We start from the raw sequence: 22,686 nt of genomic DNA, 5'->3' as shown, positions 1-22,686 counted from the left end.
ATTATTACCCTAATTTTCCAAATAATAAAACTGAAGCCCAGCTAAATTCAGCAATTTACCCAACTTTATACTATGAGCTAGTAATAGAAACAAGATTTTTCTGACACTAAGCTCAGTGCTAGTTTCACTATTTGATACAAATCCTAAATAGACTTTAAAAAATCATAATTTGTGCTTAGAGTGATATTTTCAACTCTTATTAAAGTTTCAACTCCAACATGATTAACTGTAGGATTAATACCTTTACCTCAACAATTCCTGAGCTTGTCTGAAGTTTTTAATTTTTTTTCTTAACATAAAAAGTCCCTGACCTTTATCTCAGCAGCTTGCTTGATCTTAAATATATGTCAAATAACCCAAAAGGAGAGTTTAAATAACCATTATGCCTACCAAGTAAATGTTTGTATCCATAAAATAGAAAGTTAGAAGTGATGTTTAAGAAAATGTACTCAGGACTGAGTTATAAGTATTTCTCTTCTATCATTCCTAAGTACTTACTGTTGACATAAAAGATAAACCAAATACAGTGTTTTACCAAAAGAATCATTGCAATGTTTACAGTATTTTGCAGTAACTGAAGACATATACTTATCTGGACAAATACCTCATATCTGGATAAATGAAGAAAAAGTAAGTGAATTTAATATATATTAATCTTCTATCTGAGGTGTCCACAGGACTAAAAATTAATCCATGAATTATTTTGATACTCCAAACACTGGATATTGCCTGACTGCTACATTTTTATCACTCAAATAGAGGCAGGCAATTTAGTAGGAAAAAAGGCTTCATAAGTTTTCCTCCCTCTTAGCTCAAATATGGCGACATTCTGTAACTAAATTGTGAAATAGGTTTAAAGCCCCAATAAACTAAAGTGATAAAGACCCAGGGTGGAGAATGGTTTGGGCAGTCACAAGTCCCATTTCAAATGCATCATATTAATTTGAGTTCTTACAGTGACTGCAGTAGATATTCTGAAATGTCTCTATACTGTTACTTTAGTTACTGCCTAACTTCCTACCCCTCATCACACAGTTTAATAAACCTGCCAAGGAAAGCTGAGTTTAGGTTACAGTCATGGCTAAAGGCACCCCCATTATAATATGGTCATATTCCTATTTGCAAAAGTGACCACTACACCCACCTTTCCCAAAATGAGCCTTGTGACCTTCCCCAGGAAAGAGCTCTCAAGTTCAAGAGACCAACCAAGGTATTCATGCTTTAGTCATCAGATCAATCATTTACCTCATTACTACACAGCCACCACAATAAAAATGACCTTTTGATGTACCAAAACCAGGAAAAAACATCTAACATTTCTTTTCAAGGTAGTTTAATGAAAAGGGTATAAAAGTGAGATTTTCACAGAAGTAGGGAAAAAAATATTGCCTCCAAAATCGAGATTTTTTTTCGTACACCACATACCTAAATATGCAAACACCTTTGACAAATTTTCCCCATTCATATATCTCCTAAAGAGACACAGGCCCTGATAAATACAAAAATTATTAGCAATACTTACTAAAGAAATATATGTTCTTCCTATAAAGGATCAAGATGACTAGAAAAGCTTCTCTATATTATTAGTAAGACAATTCTCAGGAGTCACCTTTAAAATCAGAGCTGGAAGGTACTAGAACTCAGGTCTGCTAAATGCCCGTTCATTGCTCTAGCCATACCTCTTCTTTTGAGGCCTCAGATTCTTCATCTTTATGAGGGGCTAGTTGGTACAATTGCTAGCAAACCTGAAACCCAACAGGTCTCACTTCCTAACGGGGGCATTTACATTTTAGGAGACAATATTATAGGACTCCTCCAAAGCCACAGATTGTTGAAAGTGGCATTTGTCTTTCAAAACAAACAAATTACCATTAATTAAAACATACACATGCACACCCTTTCTTTCCAACAATAAGTCATAACCAAATCTGATGTGATAACGTACAAGGCAGTGCCTTAATGGAATGCTGGATCCAGCAAGATTTAAGCAATAAGTTTTATGGAACTTGATCATACTCTCCCATCACAAAGCCCTTTATGATAACACTTGAGTAAATCCATCTGGTTGAGTTAATAATTAGTTTAAATCTGTTACAAGTTAATGATGCATAGACAAGTCATTCCAGGTACATGATGATGCAGCGAATTTGTGACAAAAGTTACAGATAATATTTTGCACTGCCTTTCATTTTTCTTTATTTCCTACTCTGATTAGAAAACAAAAAGGCATTAAAGAACAAATAAGACCTTCAAATAAGACCTATATACGTACAGACTGGATAAAAAGGGAAAAAAAGCACTTTCCTAAGGAGTTACATAGGGTTTCAGAAAGACCTGTCAAAGGTTGAGAAAGACCCCAGCCCATTTCTATATTTTGAGCTAACTGGTGGATTATAAAATAAAGAAATGCTTAAGTATGTAGCGTATTTATTTAAATGTTTATGTGTTATACAAAAATATAACTATGCTGTCCACCAGAGTTTCAGAATGCACAATGTATATTCATTCCTAGTGTACTTACTATAACTAGTGAAATGTAGTAATGAGAAATGAGATGAAAGTAAACAGACATTGTATTTCAATATGGCTGGGGTATGAAACTACATCTATAAGCAAATTGGAAGATATTTCATAAACATGAAACCTGGAGCCAAATGATCTTCAGCCCATGCTCCCCGTATTCCATCCCCTGAGTAAGAGCCTGGAGCTCATTTAAAGATTTATTACGTGGCCAGGGCCTTTAAATAGAAATTACACAAAAAAGCACAAATCTGTGACCTTCAACATCAACAAATACTCATATATGTGTAGCTATCCAAAGACCAGCCCCCAGTCTAAAAGAAAATAGACTGTACTTTAGCAAAATCTGTGTACTGAGGCTGGAATCATCAAAGCGCAATAGAGTTGAAAATGAGCTAATGATTCCTGTGTTTTGATGTTAATGAAAAGAGAGAAGCTGAGACCAGAGTGGAGGGAGAGTGGCTTCCTTGGGGAGAGAGAGGCTCTGAGCTCTGGGGAAACAGCCAGCCTATCAGGTGTTGAGGAAGAACTGAGCACAGTGGCTGCTGTCAACCCGGGCTGCATATTTAAGACAACTGATGCCCAGACCCCACACAAGGTCAATTAATCAGAATCACTGAAGATACCTTTAAAGGCTCCCGGGTGACTGGAATGTGAGCCAGGGATTGACGGCCACTGAGTCAGGGTCACTGAGGCTGGGGGATAGAAAAGGCTGAGTAAGCACAGCTCCAGTAATCAGGACCTGAGTGACTGCAATGAAACAGAGCCAGTTCCTCCTAGAACGAATCTGGTATGGGAGCAGGGTCGGGTAGGGGGTGTCCAGAGATAGGTCTCTCTCATGTTCACCAACAGAGTAGAAGAAAATGGCCCTATAGAGGACAGGACGTCCAGATGATTAAAGCCACAGCAGGCTAAATTGAGACCATGTTCCTCTCCAACATTTCCACCCAGTGTAGGGTCACATCTCTGCTCAAAACTGTCTAATGGCCTTCCTCTTCCCTCAGAGAAAATCCAGTCCTTACTATGCACAGCCTACACAGACTTGTGCTGAAGTGTGGTCCCAGGACCAGCAGCAGTAACAGTATCGCCCGAGAGCTTGTCAAAACCACAGAACCTCTGGCCTCATTGATCAACTAAATCAGCATCTACATTTAAACAGGATCCCCAAGTGACTTTATGCACATTAAAATGTGAGAAGCTATAAAACAGATAAACAACAAGGTCCTACTGTATAGCACGAAGAATTTTATTCAACACCTTGTAATAACTGATAATGGAAAGGAATCCAAAAAAGAACACACATGTGTATAACTGAATCACTTTGCTGTACACCTGAAACATTGTAAATCAAGTATACTTCAATTAAAAAAATTGTGACAAGCACTGAGCTACTGAGTCTCCCTCACCTCTCCCACCCACCCCTATTACCTCTCTGCTACTTGACTTGCTCGCTCAGCATCTTCTTACCATTCCTTCAATCTATCAGGCTCTCTCCTGTTCAGGGCCTTTACACTGGCTGCTTCCTCTACTAGAATGTGCCTCCTCCAGATATCTGGAAGGCTCATTCATTTACCTCACCTTCTTCAGATCTTTTCTCATGTCACCTCCTCCATGAAAACTTCCCTCACCATGCTGTTTACAACTGAAAAAAATTTTCCAGACATTCCCCCTTCCCTGCTTCCTGTCCACAGAACTTACCACCAGTTGACATACTTTTTTGTTTTCTATTCAATTGTTTATTAACAGTCTCCCTGTGATAGACTGAAAAATATGGCCACAAATTCTTGGCATCTCTTCCTATGGAGGAAGAGATGTCTCTGCTTCTTGAAGCTGGGCTTGGTAATGTGACTTACTTTGACTTCTGGGATGTTAGGATACGGACACGAGCAAACATATGAAAAGAGCTTGCACGTGAGAATTTCTCTCTCTGGTTACTGGGATACCTTCTTGTCGCTAAGGGAAGAAACACAAACCAGCCTGCTGGAGGATGGGAGACCCATGACCAGTTACCCTCATAATCTAAGCTAGCAGCCAGCAGAAACCACAAGAACATGAGTGAAGCCATCCCAGACCAGCTAGGCCCTAGGTGACCCACCAGTTGCCTGAAGAACCTAACATTCAACTCACAGCCTCACAGAAATAATGATTGTCATTTTAAGCCACTGGGTTTTGGGTGATATGTTTTGAAGCAAGCTGGGACCCTTGTAATTTCCAAGAAGGTAGAGATTTTTGTGCCCCACTGCATCTCCAGGGTTTAGTAGTGTACTTAGCATAGGGGAGATAGTCTAAAATATTTGCAGTGAATGTTGAAGGACAGAATGATGACCACAAAGGAAAAAAAAAAAAAAAACCCACGAGTGAAAGAAATAAAGGCCAGAAATGGCCTCCATCACTGAGAGACTAAAAGGTAGGAGCAGGACCTCCCAGGTTCATTAGAACCTTGTCTCTTCAGATTCAGGGTGAACTAAATAAGATTTCAACTACTTTGGTAACAGAATATTTTAGCAAAAAAAAAAAAAAAATCCACATGTTCATTCACATGCAGTGTTTCAAATTTATTCAAAATAGTTCTAGTTTCACGGTGCTTAACTTGTCTAAGGCTGCATTGCCATGTGACCTTTAGAATAGTTTTCACATTATGCAGCACTTACACTCCTCATTTTAAATTATTCCGATTTTTAACAGCTTGCAAATCGGCGAACCAAATCACTGCATGTTGCTTCAATTCTGTCTTGCCAAAGAAGAAAAATCTGCTGCTTTGGATTCATGTCAAGAGTTGGAAATTCAGGCCATAACATTTTAAATCTCAGATGTTCCCCACTGTGTCCACCTCACATAAATCAATAAGCACACAGACACCCACATGTTTGGGAAGCCAGTTCACTAACAACTAAGGCATGATGGCCTGTGGAATGCGGCGGCAAATTTAAGTGGATTCTGCAGCAGTGGGTGTCGTAATCTGAGAGTACAGTGTGGTCCTTAGCAATGGCACAAACAAGTGCAATTGGCAAGCAAAAAGCAAGTTCGATATTAAACAATTAACTGAGGTACAAAGCTAACATGTTATTTTCATTTGATGGGAAAAAATAAAAGACAAACTGTAATACAGTAAGTTTCTGTCTTCTTGGAAAAGGAAACAAACCCTCAATTTTCTCTAGTCTTACCAGTCATGGACAGGTATATCTAAACTCATGGAACAAGTCTCCTCTGGAGAGCTGGCAAGGCTGGAGAGAAGCAACTCGGAGCAGTTAAGCTCTGGGATCTTCAGGATTTCTTTTAGGAAGTGCAAATCTCTAAGCAACAGAATCCCATACACACATTTGCAAATACCTAATATCTGGCTTCTGATTTTTTTAAACACATGTAATTATCACTTGCATAACGAGCAAAATGTATACTGGAGATCCATGCGGTCTTCCTATTAAGTCACAGGATTCTTATCTAGAGTATCACATAATCTTTCTCCCTCTTCCATTACCAATCTCCATCTATACTGTGTGCAAGGCTAAGGAGAAAGCTCTTGAACTTTTGTATTAGTGGGAACAGGCAAGGTTCCACAGTAGGAACAAATGAACCCATGAATCTCAGTGACTGAAAACAAGAAAAGCTTGTTTCTAGCTCATGTTACACATCCATTGTGCATTGGCTGGGAGCGCCGCTCATCATGGGCCGCAAGGACCCAGGCCAATGGGGCACCCACCACCTGGAGCTTGGCAGATCAAAGTAGGGCAGATGGGGAGCACAGTAAATCATGCACTGACTGTTAAAGAGGGGACGTGTGTCACTTCTGCTCACATTTCATTGGCCAACAGAAGTTACATGACCAAATAGGAAATACACCCCAAAATAGGGAAATACAATCCTATCACACGGTGAGGAGAACTGAAAATATTCAGGGGACGGTATTAACGACGCTGCCGTCTCTATTCCCTCCCGGCCTCCACGTATTCACAGCCATTTATCCATTTCAGAATATTTTTCCGAGGGCATCTGAATGGCAGAGCACACTCTTCCAGGTACCATAAAGTACCAGAGTCTAAACAAAAGAGGTTTTAGGCACAGGCAATTTCATCTGAGGAAATGACATCTGAGAAGGGCTTTGCTGAATGAGTGAGAACTGGACAGGAGGATGTCCAGGCAGTGGGAGCAACTCGAGCAGGGGCAGAAAAGTAGGGCATAGCAGTGCATGTGCAAAGAATGGCAAAAGGTTTAGGCTGAATGATATTCAGAATAGACGGGGTGGGGGTGGGGGGAAGGAGGGGGAAGGGGAGGGCAGAAGGGGGAGGGGAGGGGCAAGTGGGAAGAGGGGGGAGGAGAAGAGGAGGAAGAGGAAGAAGTCTCTTTGACCACAGTGGGTTCTGAAAAGATTAAACTGCCTTATGTGGCATGTTTTTTTTGTTTTTGTTTTTGTGGTACGCGGGCCTCTCACTATTGTGGCCTCTCCCGTTGCGGAGCACAGGCTCCGGACGCGCAGGCTCAGCAGCCATGGCTCACGGGCCCAGCCGCTCCGCGGCATGTGGGATCCTCCCGGACCGGGACACGAACCCATGTCCCTTGCATCGGCAGGCGGACTCCCAACCACTGCACCACCAGGGAAGCCCTTATGTGGCATGTTTTGAAGGGAAAGACAGTGGGACAGGATAGGACCAGTGCAATAGTCCAAACAAGAAGTAACAAAGGGCTTAGCTACAGTAGACCCACCTCAATGCAGAGAAGAGAATAGCTCTACTCTAGAATCGTATACAGCAAGAGAATACTCAGCTTTCCCATCTCCCTTTCATCTGACCCAGAAAATATAACTCACCTTTCCCTCTATCTTCCTGAGCCTGAGGGGACTGGTCATTTGAGTCTTAGAACTGATCAAAGTGACGAGGTCAGATGGGGGGACCCATCTCGATTGAGAGACTAGCTTCTGGCCATGTCACCCAACCAAGAGGGCATTCCTTTCATAATTAAGTGGAGTTAACTCCCAATGGATAGTTCCTCTATTTGTTCTGAGTTTATTTCCTATCTCCAAGGATATCTCTAAAGCCACTCCTTAAGGACTAAACTGCAGGGCTTAATTTATGTCTGTTTGTCCTGGAGCCTGTAATTCCTCCTCTCGTGCAGATTTAACTTCAGCGCTTTGGCCCCTCAAATTGGCCAATCCAGGTAAGTCCTTCCATGGTCGATCAAGGTAGGTCAGCCATGGGCCATCACAAGATTCTACAGCTTATATTATACAGAGCTTTAGGACCTGTTGTGTGCACCAAATCTGCTTATTTTTGCTACTCCCATGCATTCCACACAGATGGTAAAATTAGCCTGTGATCTGAAACCTTCTCTTACTACTGACCAATTCCATCATTGGGGGGCCCCTCTGTGCTGTTCTTCCCACTGCTCCAGTAGATACAAGACTTGCACTGTCCCCTCCAGGGAGATGAGCATAGCCAGCAGAGCCCCCAGGGTTCCCTGGGATCCCTGGAGAAACCATCGCAGTCCTAGGATGATCTGGCACTTGGCTCTTGGGGTGGACGATGTCACACTGTGTACTCTGACTCTCCCACTAAGAATTCTCATGAAGTCAAAGCCAGAAAGAATGACCCTGCTGACGATGCCAAGTTCTGAAACATTCAAAGATAAGGATTAGGCTATTTCCCAGGAAGCCCTGGACTTTAGAATCCATACACACATGACTCATCAATCCTAGATCACTCCTTTTTACCACACTCCCCTATAGAATATACTATGCACTGTTAGCCTTCCTTATTGACTGGGTAATAGAGTTTTTTGTAATTTTTCTCCAATGTTCAGATTTGTTTCTCATTTTATATACACTGCAGGACTATAATATACTTTAGGATTTGACCAATATTCAGTGATTACCTTTACAGAGCCAAACACCATGCTACACGCTGTGGAATAATAATTAAGCCCCTTACAAGGAGAAAAAAAGAAAAAACAAAACTTTACTAAATTCCCTGGGGAGATTTTGGGCAAAGTACTATTGGAGTCAAAGCACTGAAAAATCAGAGTGATTGTACCTGTATTTTACCTGTATTTCCAGAGTGAGGTATAGTGGAGGTGACATTTGAGATGTGCCTTTAAGAAGAGAATTTCCAGAAGGGCAAGGGGTCAGATGAATATTCCAGGTGGAAAGACTGGCACAGAAACAGGAAAGGATTGAGTATAGTATCTGGGGAACAATGGGAAGTCCAGTTTGGCTTTGTTAAGGGACGGAGCAAGAAAGTTGATGGAAAAAGTATTTCAGGACTAGTAGATAGAGGACTGTAAAAGCCCAGAGAAGGAATCTGTTTGTTTAAACACAGAAGCCAGGGCTTCCCTGCTGGCACAGTGGTTGAGAGTCCGCCTGCCGATGCAGGGGACACGGGTTCGTGCCCCGGTCCGGGAAGATCCCACATGCCGTGGAGAGGCTGGGCCCATGAGCCATGGCCGCTGGGCCTGCGCGTCCGGAGCCTGTGCTCCGCAACGGGAGAGGCCACAACAGTGAGAAGCCCGCATACTGCAAAAAAAAAAAAAAAAAAAAAAAAATGGTGATAGGGCTTCCCTGGTGGCGCAGTGGTTGAGAGTCCGCCTGCCGATGCAGGGGACACGGGTTCGTGCCCCGGTCCGGGAAGATCCCGCATGCCGCGGAGCGGCTGGGCCCGTGAGCCATGGCCGCTGAGCCCGCGCGTCTGGAGCCTGTGCTCCACAACGGGAGAGGCCACAGCAGTGAGAGGCCCGCATACCGCAAAAAATAAATAAATAAATAAATAAAAATAAAAAACACAGGAGGCAAATGGGGGCTACTGGTGACTTCTGTACAGGTAAATGGCATCACCAAAATTAAGCTTTAAGATCACCCTCTTCAATCTCAAGCTCAACCACTTCTTCCCTGTTGACTAGACTTCATTTACACCCACTGGTTTCTGTTCCCCTGGGGCCTTTGCACCAGCTGTCTCCTCTGCAGGGAACTCACCCTACCCCAGGCCTCCATGTGGTTGGCTCCTTCTCATTCAGATTTCTGCTCGAGTGTTCCCTCCTCAATGAGCTTCCCTAACCAGCCTATCTGAAGGAGTCCTCCCACCCTCAGGCACTTTTTACTCTACTAATGTATTTTGCTTTCCAATAGCAACTTATCATAATTTGAAATTATTTTATTCACTTCATGGCTGCCTCATAGGTTGGCTCCTCTCACTATAAGCCCCATGTGAGCAGATACCTTATTTAAAGACAGATACAGTAGGGCTGGGTCTAACAGAATGGCTGATAAACAACAGGTACTCAATAACTATTTTTTAGCAGCTTCATTGAGATAAAGTTCACATACCATATATTTATTTAAAGTATACTATTCAAATGTTTTTAGTATAGTTACACAGTTGTGCAAAAATCACAACCCACTTTAGAACATTTTCATCACCCCCGAAAGAAACCCCATACCCAGGAGTAGTCCCCCCTCTCCCCACCCCCCAATCCTTTCAGCCCTAGGCAACCACTAATTTACTTTTTGTCTCTGTAGATTTGTCTACTCTGGACATTTCATATAAACAGAATCATACATGCATGACCTTTTGTGACTGGTTCCTTTCACTCAGCCAGTGAAGTGTTTTCAAGGTTCATCCATGTTGTAGCCTGTATCAGTACTTCATTCATTTTTATTGCAGAACAATATTCCATTGTAAGGATACACTATATTTTGTTCATCCATTCATCAGTTGATACACACTTGTGTTGTTTCCATTTTCTGGCTCCTATGAATAATGCTGCCATCAACTTTTGTCTGCAAGTTTTTGTGTGAACAAACGTCTCATTTCCCTTGACTGTATACTTAGGTGTGGAACTGCTGGGTCATATGGTAACTCTATGTTTGTTTAATGTTTTGAGGAATTGCCAGACTGTTTTCCAACAGTGGTTGCACCACTTTGCATTTCCACTAATAGTATATGAGGGTTCCAATTTCTCCACATTCTTTTTATTTATTTATTTATTTACTTATTCATTCATTCATTCATTTATGGCTGTGTTGGGTCTTCATTTCTGTGCGTGGGCTTTCTCTAGTTGCAGCGAGCGGGGGCCACTCTTCATCGTGGTGCATGGGCCCTCACTGTCGCAGCCTCTCTTGTTGCAGAGCACAAGCTCCAGACACGCAGGCTCAGTAGTTGTGGCTCACGGGCCTAGTTGCTCCGCGGCATGTGGGATCTTCCCAGACCAGGGCTCGAACCCATGTCCCCTGCATTGGCAGGCAGATTCTCAACCACTGCACCACCAGGGAAGCCCTCTCCACATTCTTGTCAACACTTGTGATTATCTGTCTTTCTGATTATAGCAATCTAAGTGAATATGATGTGAATTAGTATCTCATTGTGGTTTTGATTTGCATTTCCCTGATGACTAATGACGTTGAGCAACTTTTCATGTGCTTATTGGCCATTTGTATATCTTCTTTGGAGACATGTCTATTCAGATCCTTTGTGCCCATTTTTAATTGGGTTATTTGTCTTTTTATTATTGAGTGTAGGAGTTCTTTACATATTCTGGATACAAGCCTCTCATCAGATGTGATTTGCAAATATTTTCTCCCATTCTGTGGGTTGTCTTTTGACTTTCTTGATGGTATCCTTCAATAACTATTTTTAAAATAAAACAATGAATAAAACTAATCCTTTAAGACAGAAAACTAAGACCAGTTCATAAGTATGTGGCAAATTAGTGGCAGGGCAGGACCTACAGGAGAATTCAAGTCACCTGTTTTCAGCCTTGAGTTTTGTTTACTGGTTCTCAGCATTGCCGAACTAGCCCAGAAGCAATGACATCATCCTACAATGAGTCAAAGAATGCGGCATTTGGTAAATTGGCTCATGAGCACTAAACAAATGGAAAGATGCCCCAAGGTTAAAAAAATAAAGAAAAAAGGTTTTGCTGGAAGCTAGGCTATAATAAATCTTAAGTGGCCTACAATTTAGTTTTCTCTTGAAAAACTCTGAAATTGATGAATGGGTCCCACACACACACAGAAAATAAAAAAAAAAATAGTTAAATGCAACTAGAATAGGTCCAGGATGAGTAAGCAGTAAACTTCTAAACTTGTAGTTACGGATATATGCTTACAAGATTAAAGGCTCTGAAATTGTCTTCCCTCCCTGCACTGCATTCAAACTCATGAGCACTGCCCAGTTTTATTATGGTTGAGAAACTTCAACTAGTGAAAACAAGGTACAAGCCTGGGAACATCGATATGGAGAGAACTGGTATATTTTTACAGCTGTAAGAGCTTCTCAGAGTAGAAAAATACCAGACCTTAAGTACTTATTACAAAAATATCAGCCCTAAGTACTTAGTACAAATATATATGATATATATATATGTGTGTGTGTGTGTGTACACACACACACACACACACACACACTGGGAAAGGCAGCAGGGAAGGACTTGCTTTTAATAAATCTTAACCAGCTTCAATGCTGGCAGGGTATCCACAATGTAATTTTCCCAGGACAGAATTAACCCCTTAGATAATGCACAGAAGATTCAACTAGAAACTTCATGCTTCTTTTGTGATGCTAACCCTAACCTAACAATCAGATTCACATATAAATGCAAACAAGATTAATCTAGTATTGTAGACAGCAACCTAAAAATATTACATATTATATACAGAGAGCAATTTATAAATAATTTAAAAAACACATTTAAAAATATATCCATATTCTTACAAGGCAGTAAAGTTAGACTAAGAATACATAAAAGACATGTTCAGAACATAGCTCCATTATACTATAAAAAAATATATGTGAAGGGCTATGACGTGAATCAATTATAGGTATAATTATTTATTATAGTGGAAAGTAGGCTACATGACGACTTAAGATAGAGGCAAACATAAAATGTGACATCATATATACCATTTTTAAATCATCCTTAAATATTATTTCTGGCTTCACATTCTCTGTTTACATTCTTTCCTCTATATTCAGTGCTCAATGCAATCTTCAGTTTTTAAATCAAATATGGGAAGGCTCATTTGGAAAGCAATCCCCCATGAATCTATCTTTATCCCTTAAGTTGATACAGGACCTGCAGGGCAAATAATAGTGCACAGATGTGTAAAGTAGAGATAATACCTAAATTTATCCAAGGAGCATTGAAGTATGGGGCAGACTTCATGTTTATCTGCCTAGTGGGTATACCAGCACAAAATACTTGGAATCCTTATCTTATCCAAGCTGATAACGCTGCCAATATCACAGCCTCACAGTTTCTTGATCCCATCCAGTCCACTGGCCTTCACCTGTTCTCTATCTGGTCAGCCCACCTTGGGCCTTATCATCATGCAGAATAGTTCTAACGTAGAGCTTACAAAGAAAACTACCCTCTGGGATGGCTCCCATCTTTCCATTTCTACCACTCTTATCAAACTGGCTTTCCATTTTTATTGTGAACCTTTATACCTGCCCTATTCCTTTGGCTCCCCAGTCCTATTTTAGCCCTACCATCTTTCTCAAAGCCGGGACACTGTGGTCTATCATTTCAAAGACAGTATCCCTTTGTGTTCGAGAACCATTCATCTCCATCACCCCCAGCTTCCCACAGTCTCTTGTTCCCTTCTCTCTCACTCTGATACTTTCTAACTCCCTGTTTTGTCTTTATCTAATCTCAGGTTCCTGAGCATTAGTGACAAAAGCACAAAACAATATAGATTGGTTCATTTTCTCACTCATTCACTTAACCACTACTTACTGAGCAATAACTATGCACAAGCAGCTATTGCCATTGCTGTTTGGCAACTCTTCTCATTAGGCTTTGGTCATTAATTCCTATCAGAATTTTCTGGTAGGAGCACTGGAGCACCAGGCCACCAATTTCACCCAGTTCCCCCTCTCTCTGCAGGTGACCTTCACCTCAGAACCGATAGTGAGATCCAGACCATTGTCCACACATGTTCACCTCCTTTCCTCCCCAGTGTGAACTCCCTAAATCTCCATTCACCTTCATTCTTCTTTAGGCTCAAGGCACCAATGTCCCTCTTCCTTTCCAAACCTATTCCTCTCTAGGTGCACCCTTTATGCTTCCTGTCCCAAGTGCTCACTGTGCTTCTCCTACGCCACCCACTGGGCTAGGTGCTGGGGACACAAATAAGAATGAGGCACAGCCCTGCTTTCCCAGATAGTGGAAGAACAGATATGCAATTACACACTCACACACACACACACGCACAAATACACATTCAATCAGGGTGACCATATCATTTCTCTGCCAAACTCAGACATGTCTGAAAAGTGAAAGGGATATACAAAATTCTTAATGGAGGTGAACTGATTTACTGTAGGCATAAACCAGTGCTGTCCCTGGCAAAATATGATTATGGTCACACTAATTACAAGATAGTATGGCACCTTCGATTATGCAGCCATTAAAATTTGCCTAAAATTATTTAGTAACATTGGAAAAGGCTCATAATACAATGTTAAGTAAAAACAGTATACAGAAACTGAGCATAACTTGGTCGAAAAAAAAAAACAAGACATAATAACTGACATGTATTGAGTATGCAGTATGTGCCTAGGAGGAAAATACTATTAGATCTTTTCCACACATGAAGAAACTCAGGCACAGAGAGCTTAAGATGTTTGCCTAGGGTATCCCGGCTAGGAAGCGGCAGTATTAGGATTCAAACCCTTTTGGTTCTAGACCTATGATCCTAAATACTCCAGGACATTGATGAGATGAAGGGAGACAACGTAGGTGGGCAGGCAGATGTGCAATGAAACTCCCCCTCACTGCTCAATCGAGCATTGGTGCTAAGAGCACAGGTAACCTCCTTGTCTCCAATTCTTTAAGCTATGTTTCAGTTCTCACCTCCTAGATTCTCTCTACAGCACTTCTCTTTAGTGCGACGCTCTGTGGCTCTCTGACTCTGTGTCTTCAGGGCCTCCCTGCCCCCTTCATCTACTCCCTTTATCCCTTGCCTTCTCCATGGAGGTTGTATTTTAGCTCTATTTTAGCCCTACCATCTTTCTCAAAGCCGGGACACTGTGGTCTATCATTTCAAAGACAGTATCCCTTTGTGTTCGAGAACCATTCATCTCCAACACTCCCAGCTTCAGGTTGTATTCCCAGCCCTTCTCTCTCTTTGTGTTTCACTTCTTAGCATCTTATGCCCTTCCACAGTTTCACTTATACTGAGGTGGTGAGTGCCAGTCTTTACTTCTTTCCTTCCCTAAGTTCTCTTCTTCCTACTGGACATTTGCATCTGCATGACTCTCTACCTGCCAACAACACTAAGGCTGAACCTACCATGTTGTTCCCAGCAGACTGCCCTCATTCTACAGACAAGTCCCCATTCTCCGGGTCCCCAGGCTATAAACTTTGTTCTCTTCACCTTCTCCCTTCTCCTCAACCTCCACTTGCATTTGGTTACCAAGCCATGTTGAATCCACCTGTATAAGAGCTTCTAAATCTATCCTCTTTCCATTGTCACAGGTTCCGTGTTTGTTAACAATAACTTTTCCCAACACAATAGACTCTCTGCCTCTTCCAGGTCATTATGCACACGGCTACCAGAGAACTCCTCCCAGGCGGGACTGAACCATACCGCACTGCCGGTGGCTCCATTAGTACTTGTCTTGCTTAACAGTAGTTATGGATAAAAATGTCCTAGGTCCCTGGGCTTCCCCGGTGGCGCAGCAGTTAAGAATCCGCCTGCCAATGCAGGGGACATGGGTTTGAGCCCTGGTCCGCGAAGATCCCACATGCCACGGAGCAACTAAGCCCGTGAGCCACAACTACTGAGCCTGCCCCCTAGAGCCCATGAGGCTCAACTGCTGCAGTCCGCGCGCCTAGAGCCCGTGCTCCGCAACAAGAGAAGCCACCACAATGAGAAGCCCGTGCACCGCAACGAAGAGTAGCCCCTGCTCACCGCAACTAGAGAAAGTCCACGCGCAGCCAAAAATATAAATAAATAAATAAATTTTACAAAATCACCAGTGCTCCACTACAGAAACCCCCAGGAACCCTGGCATTCTCTTATTTTTCCTTTGAGCAGCCTTTGCATCTCCGTGGAGTCCTTATAGATCATATAATGCTTCCTATGTCTTGTTTTATTTATATATTCACGTTCATTATTAGGGCACTTGGTAACACAGCAACCCTGTGAGGTGAATGGAGCAGGTGTTAAGGTCCCCAATGTGAAAAATCAGGCACTGAGGGTCAGGTTGGTAAATAAATGAAAGGTTTGAAGTTTCACTCAAACCTTCTGACTCAGTCTGGTTTTCTTTCTGGTCTCTTTTTCCTCCCAGGGTTAACCCAAACTGAAGAGTTTATTGGCATGGATTGTTCCTTCTTGGTACACTTAGATGGAGAGATGTAATCTGTTGAACTAGTGAGAATGTTGCATGAGTAATTTCACTTTAAACTATGTGCAAATTTAACTTTGATAAACATAGAAATTCATAGATACATACATATGTATCTTATAGCATGCATGAGTGTGTATAAGCATTCATTTTTACCACCCATGAAGACAAAGTCAGCTTCTTTGTCATTTAATCCAACTTGAATTAGCCAAGTGATAAAGTCAGAAGCCAGAGTGATGCCGGGAGATACTTTAGCCTTGGGGAAAACCCAGACACTGCTTCACATAACTTGAACCGACAACACAAATTCCCCTCCCTGCCCAGGGGATGTTTCTGGGTCAGGACTCCCTCCCTAAACCAAAGAGTCAGACATTGCTGGACATTTTCCCAGCACACTACCCTGCTTCTCTGGCTGACCTTTACAGTTAGGACCTCTGGATATAAACTCATGAAAGATAGCAATAAGGCAAATTCAGCTGCCTTGGGGCCCACAAAAATGCAGTGTTTCATTTCAAACAGACCCCGAAAATCCCAATGGCCACATACAAGCCATTCCTAGTCTATGAGGTTAAAGCAACAGACCCACCATCATCAGGCCAAGCACTCTGAACTGCTTTTTCTCATGAATGGTTACCCCACTCATGAGAACTACGCATGTCAGAGTGGCTAGCAGAGGTCAAAGCTAAAGTTCTTGGGCATGGAGGTCAGAGCTGAGGTTCCTGCCTGGTGCAAAGGCAGATGCATCACACAAGGCTCAACCTGGGACTCCCACATCCATTTACAAATGCCTAAGGATATAACTAGGGGAGGACAGTCCACTCCCACACAACCTACCAGACTAGCCCCATCCCCTATTTCTAATGCCATCCATGAGCACCCAGAACTCACTCTCCACTGTTTACCAGCACTTCAAGCATCCCACATTACTCACGGGTCAAAACTAGCCAGCAGAGTGGGAGGCCTTCAGGGCACTGCTGAACAAGGTTCTTCCTGCTAAAGCATCTCTTCCTGCTGATTTGGAAAATGCTTCTTCTAACCTTCCTCATGAAAACCACATTCAGAATTAAATGAAATATGAATTCAAATATGATCTATCCGAATATACCAAGGCAAGGTGCTTTATAAAATATTCAGTCTTCAGATATTTTTTGTCCCTTTCTTCCATCTCCATTGAGCTTATCCTATACTATTTAATGGACCACAACAAAGATGAACCAGGGAGGGGAGCACCACCATGGGAAATCAGCCAGAATTGCTTAGAACCCAATGGGAAACTATTTTTAAACTATTCTAAATTGTTAGTTGAAGTGGAAAACCAGTTTCCCTGTCTACAAAGCTCTGATTTAGCTCTTTTGACTTGGTCATCCAAAATGTATTTTCAATGAGTTGCATCTTCCATTAAAAAAACGTCTTCCATTCTCCATATCTAAATAAAGTCTGAATCTCACTTAGTTCAGATTCAGATTCAACAAACCTTCCACAGCAAGCTTAACTATATGCTGGGCAACACAGAATCGACTCCCTCTATTATCTAGAGATTTATCCTTTTACAGATGAAGGAACAGGGGCTCCAATAAGTTCAGTGACTTTCCTGCTTTCCCGGACCTTGCAAGTGGCATCTGCAGAGCTTCCCAGTCTATGCTGTCAATGGCAACACCAGGTAAAACATTTTTCCCAGTATTGCTTGCAGCTGGCTTTATCTTTCTGGAGTCTTGTTCCAGATAAGTTACAAGGTTTGGGGAGGGGTTTTTGCTCCGGGTGATCTCAATTTGGAATCAAGGATTCTAAGCACCTCACAGAAGGATAAATACAGCTGTTGCATACTGCAAACAACCTTTACAGAGGACCTTCTCCCCGGGTTCAAATAACCAGAAGTTAATTCCTACTGGTTGGTAGATTTTGTCCAAAAAACAAAGGTTCACAATTAACATTATGTCAGGTCTGATTCCTTTATGTCTTTTCTACCCTCTAACCACTATACCGCTAGTTCAAAGGGTCCGAGCACACAATGAAGGAAGAACTAAGCCTGTTCTTCCATCCCTGTGCAGGCCCACAGGCAGACGCACCTACCCTCAGCCACCCGGGGTACGGAGGTCGAACTAAATATTAAGAGGGCTTGGAGTCAGGGCTTGTAGGGGAAGAAAGGAAGCGCTTTCTAGAATTTCAGAATTTCGAGGCATAACCATTCACAAAATATAAACATTATGTGAAAACCTACCAAAACAAGCACTATCTCTATAACCAAAGACAAGAAAACATTATTATTCCCTTCCAGGAAGTCAAGTATGTCTTTTTTCCCTGTTGCTTGCTTACTCGCTCTTGTGTTACTCTCCATATCCTATCTTTCGTGAACATGAGAGGCATGCCTATTCTTTTCTGTAGAAATCTCCAGGCCAGAAATTTTACCTCTGGTGGCTTTTAAATGCTAAGATGCTATACGAAACATGATACTGAAACTCTGAATAGATAGTCAAAACCGTACCTTTACTGTGGTGGAAAGTCACTGCCTTATTCACCTCAAATATTATATAGAAAGATATCAAAAATACTACCAGGATATTAAATGACTTTAGAAACAATAACAGGTCTCAGTTCCAATCTGTGACATATAAGGTGGGACCCCCCCACACAAGCCCGAAAGGGTAAAAATAGGAGAACATTCCAGAGACATTTGCAAATAAATTACTGCCCTCAACTGAACCACAGCTGGTTTACTGATGGAAAGAAAGAATAACAAAAGGATGGCTCTTACAGTGCAATGATATTGCATGTGTGAACTCAATTTACCACCTGCAAGACTTAGCTTAGGGTTATGCTCCTTTGATCTACAGAGGAAATGCTTTACACAGTAAGAATAGCTGATCTTTTCACACTGGCTAGGGCATGAGTTCAAGGGGTTCTCTGTCACCTCTGTAAGCCCTCAGTTTCCTCACTGGCATTGTAAAAACCCACAACAAATCATGTTTGGTGTTATTTGTATGTAAACTTTCTTAGTATTACTTTTTATATGAAAATCCATGGATCTTCACTAGAAGGCCCTTTGTAAAAAGTCAGGCCGGGTTGCAGGATACTGCAATGTTTGCTTCTTCACAAGTGGGTTCTGTGACAATTTCTTCTCCCCCACTCTGCCAGGCTCCGAAATGTGTAAATTCTATTTAACGAGTTTATTTTGATACAGATCTTTCTGCTTTCGTAATTCCTGAAGCTCTCAGGTTCAAGAAGTCCAGGTCGGCTTGAACTAAGTATCTGTGAATTAAGACTGGATGTTCGCTTCCAGTCTACTGAGCCACTAAATCAGAATTCAGGGAAATGGAGATTTTACTTACTTCCTCCTTCCCCCCATCCTCACAAGCATGAGTAGGCCTGGACCAGACAGTCCTAGGTCTGAATCATGCCCTTACCACTGTCTAGCTGGGTGACCCTGTGCGGGTCAACTTCTCCAGAGTATTAGGTTCCCTGTTGCTGTATGTGAAGTAATATCCACCAAAAACGGTCGTTTCGTGGATTATGAAATAAGTGAACTATTCTTCCAAATATGCCTGTTTTATGAGAGATGCTCAGTGTTAGCTGAACCTGAGTGATGCATCTGGAAAGATTATTAACATGACTACTTTTATTGTTAGCCTTCCCTGTTACATTCTCCAGTCACATGCAGCACCCAACTTCAAGCTCGTGTAAAAACACTTGAACAGACTCAATGTTTTCTTCTAGAGGAAAAAAAGAAGCAGGTAGAATCCTACCAAGCCAGTAGAATGAAACTCTCCTGAAGATGACAGGCACTCAGGCAAGAAAATCTGGCTGGCTGTCCCTTCCTTCCTTCCTGGTGTGTGTTGGTCTCGGGGACAGGAGATACAGACGATGCCCCTTGCCCTGGTCTCAGCCCTGCACAAGGTTGGCTTCTCCGCAACACGCCCTCCCTCTGGACCCGCAAAGAGCAGCAAGACCTCCCGCTCCCCCGATGCCCCCAGTGCTCTTTCTAGATGCGGCAACAGCAGATCTGCCTGCTCTCGGTGCCGCGTCCCCAGGCAGCCGAGAGTCCCCGGGCTAGAGCACTTGTGTTCCTGGACATGGAGCTCGACAGCGTCAGAAACCGTCTGTGCTCTCCTGCTCCAGTGGCCCCAGCCAGCACCCTCCTCTCCCCTCATCCTGCCAGGGCAGGCAGGGCGCGTGCAGCCGCAGCAGTCCCACAAGCGCGTCTGCTGTGAGGGCGCCCCCATCACCCTCGCCTCCCTCCCCCAGCAAAGTCTCACCAGGGTCAGGCCAGGGCCCCCTCCTCGGGCCAGGCCGGGAGAAGCGAGTGGGAGGGGTGTAAGGATGGGGGTGCACTTTCTGGGACCGGCTTATACAGCCTTTGTCACCCCATTTCTTGCAGGAAAGAGAGCGAGGAAGCCAAGACCGTGTGGAGGTATCTCCAAATCTGTTGCGCTTCCAATCATCCCCGTAACACCACTCAATTCACGGTCCCCCAGACGGGCAGCTCTGCTCAAAGCCCGCGAGCGGCACCCCACCAAAGCCCCGAGCCCCGTTGCCCGCCCAACTCTCGCCCCACCGAGCCTCCGCGAGGGCAGACTCGCCGTTTTCCAAAGCAGAACCCCGTCAGTGGTCTCGGAAGTTCTCCCACCTCCCCCTCCGACTCCCCAGTTGGGAGCCCCACGCGGATCCAGCTCGCGAGGCGAAGAAGCTGGGAGGTCTCCCCTCAAACCTTTGCTCACGCCGGGTCCAGTCCCCTCTTCTCTCCCTCCTCCAGTCTAGCTCCAGTCCCAGCGGTTCTCTCCCCGCTAGAAGAGGAAACTTCTTTCTGGACTAAATTCAGGTCCGAGCAGGAAAGGCTTTCCCTTCCCCGCCTCCCCCTTACACCAGCTCTCAGAAACCGCAGGGAGCCGGCACCAGGGGCGCGCTTACCCTCTACCCCCCAAAGAGCCCACTGGTCCCCGACTTTCCACTGCAAAAGTTCCGGTCGGATCTGAAACCCCCAGGAGAGTATGTACATTCGCGATTCTTCCAGAGACCCTACCTATGCCTCGTGACTTGCAAGAAACAAGCAAACAAAACACAAACCCCAGCAACTTCGGGGAGCGAATGAGTGTGTGTGCGTGTGTGTGAGAGAGCGAGAGCATCGCTCAAGAGTTAGGGCAACAGCTGCAAGAGCACATCTGGAAGAGGGGGAGGAGGATTGACGAGGAGGGGACCAGCGCGACTCCCCCCAGCCCCCACCCCTGCCCTCTCAGCTTCAGGGCCGAGAGCCCGACCAGCCAGTGCTTACCTGTCCTAGGTTGATGAATCCGTACTTGCTGGCTATGCGGTTGGCCTCCGGGAAGCCGCCGGCGATTTTGACTGCCCAGTGGTTGGTGTAGACGCGCGTCCGGCACACGGGGAGCAGGCAGCCCCCGAGCAGCGCCAGCACGCACAGCAAGTCCAGCCGTCCCGGGCAGCAGCAGCGGCTCCCCCAGCCCATGGCCCCGGCGCTTCGCTGCTCCTTCGCTCGCTCGCTTGCTCCGCGCACTCAGCTGCGCGCACAACTAACTTCTCCGGCCTGGGCCGCCCCGGCTCGCAGCCCCCGGCCGCCGCGGCTCGCAGCCCTGGGCGATCGGCAGGAGGCGGCGAGCCCCGGCAGGGAGCAGAGCAGCGAGCCTCGCGCCGACTCCTAGACCATCCCTGGGGCTCCGGGGACCTGTGCTCCCAGCTCTCCGGCCCGCGGGGCGGTCGGCCGGCGCTCCCCGGATCGGGCGCAGGAGGCGGCTGAGTGGGGCGGCTGAGTGGGGCGGGCGCCCTCCCGCAGCTGGGTCTCGCCGGGCTCGGCTCCCGGACTCTCCGACTCGCCCTCGCTCCTCCAGGGGCCCCCGAGCGCGGCGGAGGCTGCGGTGCAGGCAGCGGCGGGGCGCCCCCTCTGCTGGCCCAGGTTCCGAGCGCTCGCTAGCTCTCTCCCCGCGCTCCCTCCGGCTCCGAGCGGCGCGCCGGGAGTGTAAGTGGCAATGGCAGCAGCACCCGCTCTGCATAAATGACTCCCCCCCGCCCCGCTCGACACCCCTCCTTTCCCACATCTCCCTCCTCTTCTCCCTCCTCCGCCCGCCCGAAAGCGGCCACGGCCAGGCGCCAACCAGGTCCTAGCGCCGCCGGGTTCTTCAGGCCGTAGCTTCCAGGGTCCTGAGCAGCAAAAACGAGTCTTTCCAAAGGGCTGGGAAGAGAGCCCCGGTGTGGAGGTTTTACCCCCTTCTCTCCCCTCCCTCCTGGATTTGTATTAATTTACCGCCACTTCCCGAAAGACTAAAGAGATTTACAAGCTGGTTCTAGTCAAGTGCCCCGAAGATTCATTCATCCTAGCTCTGAACGTCCTCAGACAACGAAGTATTTAAGGAGGTCACTTGCGTGTCAATTGCCGAACAAATAACCCGAGATTTTCACTTCGTTAATTCTTCACGCTTTTGAGCAACTGTTTATTTTACACATTCTGCTCCCGGGAGAAGCTACCACACAGGACCGTAAGGCGCATCGACTCTTGCAAAAGCCAGCCACCGCGGTTCCAAAGCCGAGTCTGCTGCCTGCTGACTTTCGAAATCCGTGCTTCCAATAGAAGGCAACGCCACGGAAGAGTAAAATTCCAGTCGCGCAACTGGGGAAAGATGTTTCTGTGTATATTTGGTATGAAAGTGGATGGAGTGGTTGGGGCCAAGGAAATAACTTCATTCATTCGTTCCACTGAGTCTGATGAGGGCTTCTTTTTCTCCACCAAGGGAGAAGTTTTGCAACTTTTTCAAGCACGGCCCTGTAACAGTGAGAGACTTTGATAGAAAAAGGACCACAGAGGAATTTCGAATGAAATAAATGTGTGACT

The 22,686-nt window shown here is 44.6% G+C and overlaps 1 protein-coding gene across 2 annotated transcripts in view; it reads right to left on the bottom strand.

The window, feature by feature from the left end:
- Positions 1-21,835, bottom strand: part of PCSK5 (proprotein convertase subtilisin/kexin type 5) — a 456,450-nt gene extending 434,615 nt beyond the window's left edge. The window contains exon 1 of one of the 2 annotated variants that reach the window (XM_082614748.1): positions 21,118-21,835. In XM_082614748.1, the coding sequence (XP_082470874.1) occupies positions 21,118-21,309 (192 nt within the window). In that variant the 5' untranslated portion in view covers positions 21,310-21,835. The remainder of the gene's footprint in view (positions 1-21,117) is intronic. The other variant, XM_082614749.1, reaches the window with a different exon arrangement.
- Between the last annotated feature and the right edge of the window lie 851 nt (positions 21,836-22,686).

Source organism: Mesoplodon mirus, assembly GCF_964341445.2.
Source record: "Mesoplodon mirus genome assembly, chromosome: 1".
In the NCBI taxonomy this organism is placed as follows: Eukaryota; Metazoa; Chordata; class Mammalia; order Artiodactyla; family Ziphiidae; genus Mesoplodon; species Mesoplodon mirus.
The sequence above is the reverse complement of the archived record's forward strand: the minus strand, read 5'-3'. Positions and strand labels throughout refer to the sequence as shown.